The following is a 14,789-nucleotide window of genomic DNA, read 5'->3' as shown; positions in this document are numbered from 1 at the left end:
TCCCTTTATTTGTCTATAAAAATACATGGGGATTTTTTTAAAAAAATGTGAATGATATGTTGGTTATTGAACTGTGGGTGAAACTGTGGTGGCCAAGCTCAAACATTTACTCAAATTAACACTGAAACTGCATTTAGGACCATGACTGAATAGTGGGAAGTGAACAAACCTATCCGTGTATGTACACCAGAGACTTTTTTTAAAAAAATGTGTTTTTTTTTAATACCTAAATGAAACCCAGAAAGGTTAAGCTTAGGCTGTCTTCCAAAATTAGCAGTACTAAGCAAGAAGATTTTGCTACATCATAATTAAGTTTATTGCAATATGTTATGTATGGGGCTGCCTTTAAAATGGTTAAGAAACTTTAGTTAATTGAAAATCGCCATCCTCAATCTGGTGCCCTCCAGAAGTTTTGGGTTATAACTCCCAGCATTCCTGTGAATTGGCCATGCTGGCTGGGCCTGATGGGGTTAAAGTCCAGAACATCTTCAAGAAGGCTGGTATGGAACAGAATAATACTATTAGCGAGAATAGGGCATTTTGACAACATTACATCTGTGCTGTGTTAGCTGAAACAACATTGTCCCCTTCCGTCTTGGGTCTCTTTCTAGACCCGGTGGAAAGTACCAAATTTAACTCAGAAACCCTAAATGGCACCAGTTTATTCTGAAGATTGCATTCTCTCATTCATATATATATATATATATATATATATATATATAGAGAGAGAGAGAGAGAGAGAGAGAGAGAGAGAGAGAGAGACAGACACACACACACACACACACACACACACACACACCCCTACCAGACATTAAGAACTTCTTCTGAAGCCCTGATCAGAGTGCTTCTACCAAATGGGGTGAGGCTAATGATCAGTAAGGACAGCATCTTTTTAGTGGTGGCATCCCAGTAACAAAACAGCCTCCCAGTAGGGCATATGCTGTGCCATCTTTGTTGTTTGGATCCAGTCTTGGTCTTACTTAAAATATACCTTACAACTACCTTACGTCTCATTCATTTATGTGGGACTGCTTTATTTATAACTAAGTTTATTTTAACCTGTGGTCTTCTGTGCACCAGATTATGACCTTTTTATTTAAAAAACAAACAAACACGTTTTATTTTAGATTTTGCTCTGCAGTCTGACACTTTTTACTGTGTGTACTGTTCTAGAATACTTTTAATTGGTTCTGTACTGTCTTTTAATGTTTGTGAGCTGCTCAGACAATGTCTGTTATGGAGTGGCTACTTTTATTCATTTTAATGTATAGAAATAATTGTGGGTTTGCTGACAGGACTTTAGACATACCTCATAGCAAATAGGTAGTTTTTACTGTTTAGGCATTTGGGGAGAAGAGAGAGGAAATGAAAGATAACATATTCTAGGAGTGCCATTCTGAATGTGTGGACAGTCTGCAGCAGCAGCAGCACTGCTGTGGCACCCCTGGAAACAAGAAAGCCAGGGGGATTCATTTAAACAGATTGTTCAGCCTTTACTTACTTTACCAGATGATCTGACTGGCTTGTGCAGAAACTCTGTGGAGCCCAGAAGCTTCTCCATGTTAATGATGCATTTTTTCTCCCAATAACCAAAAGGCCTGCAGACGATGCTGTGAATGACATGATTGCCGATGGTGTCATGCTGAGAAATGATGATTCATGTTGCCCAGTGCCAACCCAAACTTTGATGCCAAGAGCTCTTGGTGATCATTGTAATTTGCTGACAGTTGGGTAATTGCCTGCTTTGCAGTTGCACTCCATCTGATCCTTGCATTGCTTCTGTTAATGACTGTGATATTGGAAAAAGAACATATGGGAAGAAAAGGGAGAAAATTAATTACTGTTTAATTATTTGCTGTATTTGTTGAAGTGTAGCAAACATGCAACCAGTATAAGGCTGTAAAGCCTAAAAATTCAAAACATGCATCAGAGTCCTTGCTCACTTCAGTTACTGATAAATCATGGTGGCTTGAATGGACAAGTTCCAGGTATCCATCAAACTGTGGTACACAGAGCCTTCTTAACCAGATGGGGAGGAAGCAAAGTAACTTAGGCCAGACAGGGCTGACTTACCCCCCCCACCCCTTTTTTTTCTTTCACTGGTGATTCTGTTCCCTACTGCTATTTTCCATGGGGTGAAAAGTACCTGTGCCATAGGGCTTAGGGGAAAGAAGGAATGTTGGATCCAACTGACTCAAGGCCATTGCTGACCGTACAATCTCCTACTACTGGAGGTTGATCTTTGGCCATAGTGCTTTCCATAGGCACACCTGTGGCCACTGGGATACAGGCACCATCTATGATCAAATCACCTGTCATGAGATCAGGGAATCTGGAGTATGCTTATAAGAAAGGGGATTTTGCATACAGATAAAGAAACAAATAATTCACAATAAGATAATAATGATAATTGAAAATTTATGTAAGCTTAAATTTTAAGATATATTTATTTATAATATACATATTTTTGAGGTATAATCAATGTTACTGGTGAAACAAAGCTTCAGTAGATTATAGTTTAAAGCGCTTGTGATTTAAAGAAATCTCAGGCAATTAATTAACACTACAATCATACCTCTGTGATAGGGGAAGGTCTGATGTTGGATCTTCCCCTATCCTGAATGCCTGAAAAATACTAGAATGCTGCTGGGTTTATGCCAGTATGCCAGGAGTGATGGAAGAAAGTATGTTTGTTTACTGTTTCTCTTCCTTTCCCATGGCTCTGTTCAATTCTGTTCTATTCTTTGTGGTGCATTTCAGGTTTGTTTGTTTGATTGTTTGTTTTACAAATTTCCTCCCATTGAAAACTGTGAAAAATAATTATTTTGTGTGAACAGTATATAAAGATTTTGAACATTATTTCTCTGCATCAAGAAGACCAGATGGTTTTTAAAACAGAGTACTGATGCTCACCAACTGTAAGCCAGAGTTGAGGCAGGGTGGAAGTGCTGAATTTTAAATTGGAAGTGTTTGATTATAGAAAGAGATCCAGTGTGTGTCTGGGGGAACAGGGATGACTTTAGCTCACTACAGCAAGAATCACATATGCTGTGTGGAACATGGACTGGGGAGAGAACCAAGCAGAGGAATGAAATGCTGTATTCTGGAAAGCATGTCACACTGGTTTAACTGCAAATGCAGGTGCGCTGCTTTGATTAATTTTCCATATTCTATAGGGTGAATAGTCAAAATGTTCTTTACATGGTTGTAAATGCACCAGCAAAAAGAAATGATTAACCTCAGTGTAAAATCAGATTTAATATATTTGACAATTTTGTATTTAGCTTGTAATTAATTTGTATTCAAGTAATCTATTTGTATGTTCCAGTATACTGAACATACAGTAATAATTGGTATACTTCTGTTCATTAGGTAATTATTTACCAGTGCTTTAGAAAAATGATATATTTACTTCTCTCTCTCTCCTTCTCTCCCTCCCTCTCTCACTTTCATGTAGGAAATCAATTTCCTCCAGTTGCAGCACAAGATCTTCAGTTTGTTTTAAAATCTGGATACCTGGAAAAGCGCAGAAAAGGTAACTTGACTTGGACAACCCAAATTGTACCTTATTTGTTGTCTTTGATAGCACAAATGTGGAAAAACTCCCTGTGGGTGGCATGGTAAGACATAATCAAAAGAGTAAACCAAGGTATAATGCAAAGACTTGCTCCTTTTGGAGTATATTTAAAAGAACCTGGCTTTGAGAGTACCAAAAAGAACTCCTAAAATGTCTTGATTAATGGCTGAACCATAACGTCTGGCCAGATTGAGATTGGGAGAGGCACCCTGAAAGTATTGTAATCCCAAATGGCCTAAGGCTTTAAAATCAGCAACTTGAATTGGACTTAGAAACATATAGGCAGCCAGTGTAAGCGGGCTAGAACTGGTTTTATTTGTTCGGAACTAATGGTCCCGGTTATTAATCTGGCTTACCATATTTTGCACAAACCACAGCTTCCTAACCATCTTCAAGGGTAGCTCCACATAGAGTGCATTGCAGTAATCTATAAATTTAGTGATTACCAGAGCACAAATTAGTAGAACTAAGTTATCTCTCTCCAGATAAGGACATAGCTGGGCCTCAGATAGAAATTTTTGAAGGTACCCCATGCCATTTAGGCCACCTGAGCCTCAGATTATAGAGATGGTTCAAAGAGAGAACCCCAAGAAATACATTCACAATTGCAAGAGTACTAACTTCAAAATGCAGCAGGTGCTATTAGCAGCCATTTCCTTGTGGTGGAAGGAAGGTCATACACAATTCTAGAGACTTGGAATCCAGCATGTCATTCCTGAGAGAGAATGGTTTCTGGTACTTGTGGTTTTGGAATACTCCACAAATCGCAGAGCCAAAATTCATTTGGAAAGAATTTGAATATCTGCAAGCTTGCATGTCTGGCATCCTCACATTTCATACTTTTTAAAGAAACAATTCCAGTCCCTCTGCCTATTATCATATTAGATATATGTGAAGCAAGATCCAGCAGGACTCATGTGCAACAGACAGGAAAAGTTTATAGGAATGTAGTTGAAAGTGTTATGGATTGTGTGAAAAGTTGAAAAACAGACACAATCTCCCGTCAGCTTTTCTTTGGCCTGTTATGGTAATCATTTAGAATTTGAAGACAAGTCTAGACTAGGCAAGTGCTCTGTACATTTGTATAACATTCCAATTACTGACTGTCTACTGTAGGGGTAGGAAATGTAGTACCTTCCAAAGGTTTTGGGCTTTGCTCAAGGGCTTTGTCATAAGCTCAAGTCAGCATGGCTAATGTCAGGACTTGTGGGTTTTGTATTCTGAAATAGCTGAAATGTACCAGCTTATATATCTCTGATCCATTATAACCAACATTCACTGCTTCCTAATGCTTCCAAGATAAGGAAATTACTTAGGTAAATCATATATTTTACTTCCTACCTGCATTGCATTACTGCAGATCACAAAATAGTATAGAATTGTATTTATCTAAAATACATATTCCATCTTTCCTAGAATGTCAAATTGGCTAACCACAAAATATAGTAAAAACTATAACCTATAGTTTATGCTGATTGTTTCATTGCTTCATTTTAAATTATGAATGGGTACTCCAATTAATATTAATTGTGTTAATTGCAGACCACAGCTTTCTTGGTTTTGAATGGCAGAAACGTTGGTGCGCTCTGAATCGCTCAGCCTTCTACTATTATGGAAGTGAAAAAGGTATAGTAAACTTGGCTGTTTATCTTAGAATCCAGTAAATTCACTTTAAAAGATGACTGTTTGCAGGCAGTCATCAAGAATCACTCTATTTTGAGGCATACTGATTTACATGCTATTTCCCTGGCTTTCATAAAATGTTCGGTCTGCTTCCAGGTGATAAATATTCCCTCTCTGCTGTATGCTGTCTTCTCTATTTTTTCCTTGGAATTTCATATAGCACTTAGTGAACTTTGATCAGTTTTCAGCATTGACTTAGCCTTATTCTGACATGGTTTCATCAGAATTTCTTTTTCCTCTGTCCCCCACATCCAAACAGTGGTTTTGGTGTTTTGTGCCTGCTTGCTTTTATCTTGTCTCCATTTAGTTCCAACTGGAACTAATGACAACCCTGAATTCTTGAGATGTTCTAAGAGTAGGTCTGTACTGCTCAGGAGTTCTGAAGGTGCTTCATTTCATGCTGAAGGCCAAAATTCTATTCCTTGGAAAATCAGGGTGATTTCCCCTACAACTCTGAAATTTAATAGGAAAGATCTCTTGGCTGAGGGGTGCTAGCTTTCCAAACTTCAGAGAACTTAGAGGAAAATTGGCTGGCTTACAATGGTTTAAAAACTGGAAGCAATTAAACTGTATATGCTACCAAGCATGGTGACAATTTCCACAAGGGGGCACAGTGGGTGCTTTCCCTGGCGTTCTCCAGGTCCTTCACTTCCCATTCAGTCCTCCTTCACCTTCCAATAATTAAGAATGGGAACAGGGAGTCATTTCCTGTTCCATTTTTGCCTGCTGCCACCACTTCTGTATTGGGCTAGTTGGCTTCACCAGTTTTTTTGGCACATGCTAAAAATTACCAATAGACTCAGAAACTGCACTTTCACCTCTTTCAGCATTTTCAGTACAACAGAGATGAAACTAACAGAGGCTACAGAGTTACTTGGGAGTTGAACATGGGGTTCCAGGCAGCAGGATCTTCACTTTTAAGATCCTTAGCCACCTTATGGGGAGAGCATGTGTTTCCAGCCAGGACCCAGGGACATTCTACAAGGACATATTTGGGAAAAAAACAAGATAACAGAACAAGATTATTTTAAAAATAATCCCTTAAGAGAAGGTTTAAGGCTCCAGCAGTGCTCCAGAGAGTGTGATGATGGTAAATTGGAGCTCTTACCTTGTTCTTTGTGCCATCTAAAAACTTCATACAAAGCATTGCAAATTACCTGCTCACAATTTACTATGCATTTACATTGTTGGTGAGATGGGGGAATTGAACACTGAACCAAAAGCACTACCAGAGAGAAGGCTGAAATATACTTTGTCTACTACTTAATAGAAAAGTCTGAGTTGGGACACTTTTGCACATAACAGTCAAACTGAGGGTAAGAAAGGTACTTCTTTTTTATATGCCAGTACAGAGCAAATGGGAGTTCTGTTGCAAATGTGTATGTTCATGCACATATTTGCATATGCATGCATCTTTGATTTTTATACTGCTTTGTAGACAAACCTGAAACCTAATAAATACCATATGTAAGAAAAGTGTGTGCGGTATTAATTAGGTTTTGAAAAACTGTGTTTTGGATTTCTTTACAAAGCAGTGGAAAAATAATACATGTTAATCCTAAATGTCATTCACTCCTGTGCCCAAGCTGTTTATTTTCCCATTGCTCTGTTTGTGTCTCGCGTACGAAGTTTCATCCAGGAAATACCAGAGTGTGTGTTTGCAAACATCCTTTAGCTAAGGAAAGCTTGGTGGACTGCAGTAGCACTAACTGTAGAAGTGCTGTCTGAACAGAGCATTATAGATTTGGAAAACAATAGCCAACAGGTGAAGATAAGGAAATCTGTTTTTAAATACCGACACACGTTTTTAAATACCCTCAATAGTGCAGTCCTGATCTATAGATTATGCCTCTTCGTTCTGGTTGCTTTGCGGTAAGCTGAGATCAGATGTGAGGCTGAAGCAATGGCCGGTGTAAAGGGATGGTGTAGTACAACCTTTCCCAACCAGGTGCCCTCCGGATGTGTTGAACTGCATGCAACTCCCATAATTCCTTGCCAGCCTGGCCCACACATCTGGAAAGCAGCTTCAGGCTAGAGAAGCCTGGTAGTTTTAGAACAGTTCAGAAGACTCACATGAGTGAGTGGACCTTCAGTGAAAGCTTGGGAAGGGTTTTCTGGGTTTTCCTGAGATCCACTTTTCAGAAATTGCTGTGCATCCAAAGCAGAGATTTTAAGAGTGAACATGGTTTTGGAATTGCTGGGGAACTTGGGCAGTGGGTGCTGTTGCTTATGCACGTAAGAATATTGCAGCATGTGGGATTGTGTGGGCAGTTGATTAGCTATTGTGTAAACAGACTGCTGGGCTTGATGGACCCTTGATCTGATTCAACACAGCTCTTCTTATGTTCTTATGGTTTTCAGTTTCCCCTCAGGTAGCTTTGATAGTGGGAGACCACTGTACAAGAAGCAGTTTGGATGTGGAAGATCCATGTTCAGATTTTCCCTTTTGAGCTGTGAAATTGGGAGATTTCCTTCCTTTAAACTTTTAATAGTCGTAAAAGGTTACTAGTGCTCAACAGTAAACTCCAGACAACCAGGCTCATGTTTCCTGTAATGAGCTCAGCTCATATAGTATGCTTAGTCTCCTTTCTAGTGTCTCTGTCTTCTAAAGAATAAGTGAGACATATCAGAAACTTTCACAGCTCTGATCTGGTCTGTGTTAACATACAGGGTGATGGAGAGTGTCCCATATATGCAGATCCCCCCACCCCACTTCCTGTTGCGTTCTAGCCTGAAAGTACTTCTGAGTTCTTAAGTTAGAAGGCAGACTGAGGACACCGTCTGTGCAAATGCTGTGATGCTGCTTTGTGGAAACCCACAACAGTGTTTTCTGACTCTTTTTCTTCTTCCTCCTGGGTCCAGGCCTAGATGGGTACCTGTAGTCGCTTTGGGGGAGGGGAGGAGCTTTGTTATAGCCTGAAGTGCCTGATCCTGCCTAATCTTGGAAGCTAAGCAGGATCAGGTTGGGTTGAAATCCGGATGGATGACTTGATTCCTCCATTGAGCAGGAGGTTGGACCTGAGGGCCTGATAGGCCCTTTCCAGCTGTATGATTCTGTAAGGAATAGCAACTGGCATGGGAGCGGCAGTGAAAAGTTGAAGAGCAAGTTTGAGCTCATTCTTTGGAAAACTTGGTCAAAGAACGATGGCCCAGCAGTGGGTTTTTCATCCATCCTTTGCACAGCCTCTCAAGCCAGTGAAATGATGGGTGAGGAATATACCAGACCACCGCTGGAATGTGGGGCAACTGCTACCATCAGAGGATGTTGGGGCTAATGGAGTATGAAGAGCAGAGGAAGGTTCCATGCAATATCAGCTGTAGAAATTAATGCAGGTGTCCTGAGGTTGTGGCGTGTGGAATGCTCTGTTGGTAAGATACATCACTGCCTGTTAGAATTCATTTGGGGGCTACATTTAGAGGCAGCAAATGAAATTTGATTAATGTTTAAATCATAGGAATTCTCCTTAAGGTAGAATAGCATCTGTATACGCAAACTTCCTTCTATGGAAAATTAACTGCTTTCCACACTTCTAGTAGAATCTCCACTGGACTGGAACTACTTGCAGCTTGAAAATGAATCTTTACCGGGGTTTCACTGTGCTTTATTAGAATGGCAGCATGCTTGTGAAATCTGTTTTCCAGGGCCATTGTAAGAATGTTGCTAGTGAGAGTTTATTCCCTTGTTTACAAGTAATTATTATTATGGCTACTGGCTGGCCATACATCTTGTTTTAATGGCCCAGAATGACTGCTAGATGTTTTCTCAATGGAGCAAATGGTTAGGAAACAGTTAGAAATCTCTCTCGAATGCTTTGAATGGTAGAAGCTGCTAGGAATTGTGCAGGTCCCCCACTAGCTCAGGAGAGGGGGCCTTTATAAGTGCTGCGTGTATGAAGAAATAGCAGCTGGGAACAGACAGAGGGAAACCGAGTTAGCGGAAGAATGAAAGCAAGTTGGGAGGTATAAGGTGTCGAACTTTGGAAATCTGATGCGGGGTAGCAGAAATGGTGCCTGGCTGAAGGGTGTATGCTGATTGCCTCACTTACGTAAATTACATATTACAAAATGTCATAATCCTCAGGTGATCTTTCTCCAAAGGAAGCCAAACCTCCTGGTGCTACCTTGACATTTCTCACCATGAGGGGAAGTGGTGAGCACGTAACATTATCATTACAGCTGCTTAAAGAGAAGCATATTTTAAGATTCAGAGAGTTTATGAATGTGAATGTTTTTGACCAGTCCTGTTTGAATACTCCAGCCACTGTGTAATTCTTTGTGTTCCAGCTGTGATGTGCAGCTATGTAGAAATTATTGTAAAATAACTCGTGGGCAGGAAGAAAGCTTTTAATCATGTGCAGCGGTAATAAGTAAAGGAAATGGTTGCTCACAAACATTCCAAGGTGCCAACTTTGAATGAATCTGCCTACTCTTATCTTAACTGACTGGTCTGGTGGTTCTTTACTTAAACAATTTTTGTCAGTCTACATGTTGTTGTTGCTTCTCAGATTCAAGAAAATAATAAATGATGGTATTCTGCTTTCATGCCTTTCCTGAGATCCTAAGTGAACAAAAATAAAATGATTTGGCTGGAGCGAATTTAGCATTTTAAAAAGGACCCAGTTAACCTATTTAAAGTTGTTATTCATGATGTTTATTTCAGTGTGCAAATTGACTAGATCCTATACGTCAATACATTCACTAGTTCAGAGGTCACAGATAAAACACAACCTTCACATAAAATATCAAGCACTTAGCAAAACAAAAGCCAACCAGAATAAAAATGCCTTTACAAAGTGGTGAAAGGCATCCAGAGTGAGAGCCATGCACTTTTCACAGAGCAAGGAGCTCCACTGTACTTGTGTAGCCAGTGAGAAGGCCCTGTCTTGCATGGTGGGTGTGATAAATAGGCATCTCTTTCTAGATCAGTAAATATCAGGAAGACAAAAATGTAGCAGAGACAGAGACCACAGGTAAAACACAACCATTAAGGAACAATGCAGAGATACTTAAAACGAAGATCTTGTGGATTTGACACTTCATATTAGTTCTTGTGAAAGCTTGTGTGCAAAGGAATAGTTTTAATTGTACTGTCATGACAGAGATCATCTGAAGTTAATACAGCATTTAATGAATGGCACAACATGGCTTTATTCAGAATATTTTCTTTCTTCCTGAGTACAACATTTTTGTAGGCCTATGTACAAGGCTGTATAGTTGCAAAATACATAGTATACTGGGTAAGTTTGCACAACATGGAAATCCACCCTGCTAATAAGCTACACACACTGCATTGTTCACCAGGCCTCCAACAAACAAACAACGGAGCTCAATTTGGGTCAGATTCCCTGCCCTTCCCTCTTGGATCTCCATCTAGCATCCTAGGGTCCCTTGTGGCACAACCTGCCTTGTTTCCTGTATCCCTGCTCCAACCATGACCTCTTCACTTTCATTTACTTCCCAGCCATAAAATCTGCATATATTTCCCTCACTTACTGCCCATCTGAATGTATTTTCTTGTCCTCAAGGGGGGAAAAAAGAAATTTCCCAGACACTTACCCCCACATACCTCAGGTTGCAGAATGGGATAGAATTCAATGTGGCCGCATTTACTGCATGCTGTGCAGTGTCCTTGTCTGGATTTTTGGATAGCTCTCAGATCTGACAGCTGTCAAACCATGATACTGGCTCTTCTTAATATCTCCCCTTTCTGGACCAGCTAGAAAATCAAAGTATCCCCAAAGGCAGAGAGCACTGAGCGGTGTCAATTCAAGAATTAAAATTCTAATGATTGCCTTGGTAAAGGAAGGTTTTCAGCCCATCATCAGGATAGGAAGCTGTGACACAGCTCCCAGTTGACATTTTATACCAGCTAATCCTGGGGAGCAGTACATCTCAAAGAGGAAAGGCTTGTCTTCCAAATTGAAAAGTTTGCAAACTTTTGCTGGGATTTAACATGTACTGCCAGAGGGGAGCGTGCCCTGGCTTTGAATTCATACAGACATACAGCATGCTTAGAAAGAATATGTTATGCTTAGAAAGCATTCAGGATATGCCTGACCATGAATTCAGGTATTTTTTATACATCATTCATTCTTATCTCGTTCATGCCGGCTAGGCCAGGTCATTAGGTCACTCCTTCTGAGATCCAGCTTACCCAACACATCCCATGGCCTGGAAGCCTGTCCTTGTGGCACTGCCTCATGGCTTGAGAGCCTGTCCTTGTGATGCTTGACATTCAGCCAAAAAGGATATTCATTATATACAGGCACCACACTCTTGCTGAGTGGTACAAGCTTCATGCTACTGGTTGTTAAGTCTAAAGGAACATTGCCTTTGTCTGCCAGTTCTTGGAGAGTAAAAATGGAAGATAATCCTCTTCAGCAGTGCTGGCTTCATGTTTGGAGGACCTTCACGCATAGCACCCTCAAGAAGCCCCTTTCCACAGCGCCATGATCCCTGGCTGCTGCTGTTCCTCTTTCTCACCACTGCTAGATCTTGCTTGCTTGAGAGCAAAGAGCCATGCTGAAGAAGGCAGTGGCACCTGCTCCATCTTCTCATGACCATGTCTGGGCTGAAGTGAGTAGCAGGTGAACAAGCAGCTTACAAGGGTGAAGATCAGCCGCTTGCCAGAGAACCTTTGCTCATGCATGGGCCCTTGGCAGGTGCTCAGCCATGCCTGCCCTTGATACTTGCCTGGACTTTACGTCATAGAACTAGAGAGAGAGAGAGAGAGAGAGAGAGAGAGAGAGAGAGAGAGAGAGAGACTGGACCAGATGAATCTTTCAGATGAGCTGCTATGGTTCTTTTGATTGTCCTACATCTGTAATCTGGGTTCTGAATGCAGTGTAGAAAATTGCTTTGCCCTGGGGGTCAATAAAACTACAGAAATGTCCATGCAAGATTTAATTACTAGAGCTCTCAGCCTGGCCCTGCTGGACAGCTACCTTTTCCTTGTCCTCTCTGATCTTGTCTTGTTCCTTTGCCTTGCTGGTATCTGACCTCATGGTTGTTGCCTCTGGATGTTACCTTTTTGTCTGGTTCTGCCACGCCTTGTCGGTATCTGAACATTGTTTTTTACTGGCTGTTTTCCCTTTTGGCCCTGCCATAACTTGTTGATATCTGATCATGCTCTTTCTTGCCATGCCTTGTTGAGCTTGCCATGACCTGTTGTGTGTGAGAGCCTCTCTTTTTCCTGGCTCAGCCTTCACCTCTGCCCATGCCTTGATGGTATCTAACCTTGCTTATTCCTCACTTTGCTTTTACCTGTGGGCCTTCTGTATTCTACGAAGACCTCCTTCCACCTCTGTCTTCCCTGATGTTGGTGCTCCAGCCATAGGCACCTGCCACCCACCCTCTTTCGGTGCACTTAAATCTGCAGGGGTTTTCCTATGTGTTGCACAGCTAGGTACTTGACAGGAGCTGACTGTTCACAAGGTAGGTTATACTCAGTCTCACCTCATTACTCTGTTCCTTTTTGACAGCTGTACCTGACAATAGACCAAGCAAGACTGCATATATCAGAAAGGCAAAAGAGAGCACTTGTCTAACTCTGCAAGATCAACAACAACACTAAAAATATGACACACAGGCATACATTTCTGGTGCCAAAAACCAAAATCCCCATGGGATTGTTGCCTCTTCACACAAACCACAATGGAAACAGTCCCTGGAGTTTGCATAACATGATTCCCCCTTGTGGGTTGAACAAGCTCTGGGTTCTCAGGGTTGCAGGTTGCCCCCAAATAAGTGTGTGGGGGCAGTCCTGGTTCACCTAACACAGCAACCCCCCGTGGGTAGTTCCTATGATGGGTTGTCATGTACAGGAACAATGTTCTGTGCCTGGCATGAGACATGGCAGTGAACTCCACCGCTGTGAGGTTGTTATGTGGAGAGGAAATACGTAAGCCACCTTGGGTTCCTCGCAAGATAATATATATTCTATTATATAGAATATCTAATATATATCAAATCTGTATATCTCCTTGCAATCTAAATGCAAGATGATGATAATTGTGATAGTGATAGTTCTTTTTGGCCATCTAGGTAAAGCACGGAAGAGGTGGCTGGCAATGTTGGAAGGTCATGGGATTGTTCTCTTTGACACCTTTTAATGTATCCCCCTTTTAGCAGACCATCAATTAGTATCTTAAGAAGGCTGTGAGAGGGTTTCGGACAAATTGGCCATTTGTTCTACAGAGACATAAGAGCCCTGGTAGATCATACAAAAGACCTGTCTAATCCAGCCTTCTATTCCCATGGTGGGCAATAAGATACCTTTTGACACCGTTTCCAAAATGCTTCATTTACTGTGTTTCAGTTTGTCTGAGCATGTGTCATAATAAACTTAAAATTCCAGAAGCCACAGTTTCTCTGGATTCTACCATTGCAGTCACTAGGTGAAGACTACCTGTTACAAAAGCTGCTAAAAGCCATCTGAAGTTTACTTTATGGCATGTGATAGTGGGGCAGATGCGGCAGGGAGATCAGCAGGTTCTTCTTCACTGGGCAAGTTTTCCTACTGCTTACTGAACCAGAAAGAGACACTGATTTATGGGGAACTAGTCTTGCAAGTTCCAGGTTCCAGTTCTTGGTTCTCCCTCAGGTACAGGAGTCATTGCATTCATTTCTCATTAAATAAGACCATCTGTAAGCATTGTCCTATGGGATTCTAGAGGCAGACTTCATAAGAATTCTACTTTGTTTGTACCTTGTTTCTAAAGGAGAATTTTATCCTCCAAGCATAATCCAAACAGTTCAGCTAATAATACCGAACCCATTCTTTCGAATATTCATGAAATGGAAAAAAAATCTGAATAAATGATAACCTGCTGGACCATTCACATTCAGCATTGCAAATGAAGTTCTATCTTTGCTTTTTATCTACGACAGACAAACAACAGAAAGGTGAATTTGCTATAGATGGCTACACCGTCAGAATGAATAATACCCTTCGGAAGGATGGAAAGAAAGATTGCTGTTTTGAAATTGCTGCTCCTGATAAACGCATTTATCAGGTTGGACTTTTTATGTCGTCTTGAAATTAAATTGATAAAACTGTTACTGTTCCAGTTATGGAGACATTAACATTTCAATAAAACAACCTCTGACATGTTCAAGAAGAAGAAAACTCTTTATTTGCTTACCCTATACATTCATATAATAGCATTTTTTAAAGATTAAGTTCTAATGCTATCTCTTTGGATAAGAACAACCAATATGTCATTTTTATCTGTTGGCCCCTTTCACTGCTTTTATTTAAATATCTATTATCTAATAGGTCTTCCTGATTTCTCTGCTGAATAATACTGTAAAATAATTGAATTTAGATATTCTTTGTTCTTTTTTCCTTTTTTAACCTGAATGTTAAATATGTATTGTATTGCTTAGAGGTTTGGGAGGGAAATCAGAGTTAACGGCACACACATCAGCTATGCAATTCAAGATCTATCAGGTTGGCATCAAACTAGAATGTAAGTTTAATAAGTTTTAAATATCTGAGATTGCAGTTGAAAGCCAGTTAATTAAGTTG

General features: G+C 40.5%; 1 protein-coding gene across 1 annotated transcript in view; it reads left to right on the top strand.

The window, feature by feature from the left end:
* Positions 1 to 2,662: 2,662 nt before the first annotated feature.
* SKAP2 (src kinase associated phosphoprotein 2) overlaps positions 2,663 to 14,789 on the top strand; it is a 59,374-nt gene continuing 47,247 nt past the window's right edge. Inside the window, exons 1-4 of the mRNA XM_044450729.1 lie at positions 2,663 to 2,684; positions 3,458 to 3,535; positions 5,120 to 5,203; positions 14,150 to 14,274. Of these exons, the coding sequence (XP_044306664.1) occupies positions 2,663 to 2,684; positions 3,458 to 3,535; positions 5,120 to 5,203; positions 14,150 to 14,274 (309 nt within the window). The remainder of the gene's footprint in view (positions 2,685 to 3,457; positions 3,536 to 5,119; positions 5,204 to 14,149; positions 14,275 to 14,789) is intronic.

Source organism: Varanus komodoensis, unplaced genomic scaffold (genome assembly GCF_004798865.1).
Source record: "Varanus komodoensis strain SLA01 unplaced genomic scaffold, ASM479886v1 scaffold68, whole genome shotgun sequence".
Lineage (NCBI taxonomy): Eukaryota > Metazoa > Chordata > Lepidosauria > Squamata > Varanidae > Varanus > Varanus komodoensis.
This window is presented reverse-complemented; position numbering and strand designations above follow the sequence as displayed.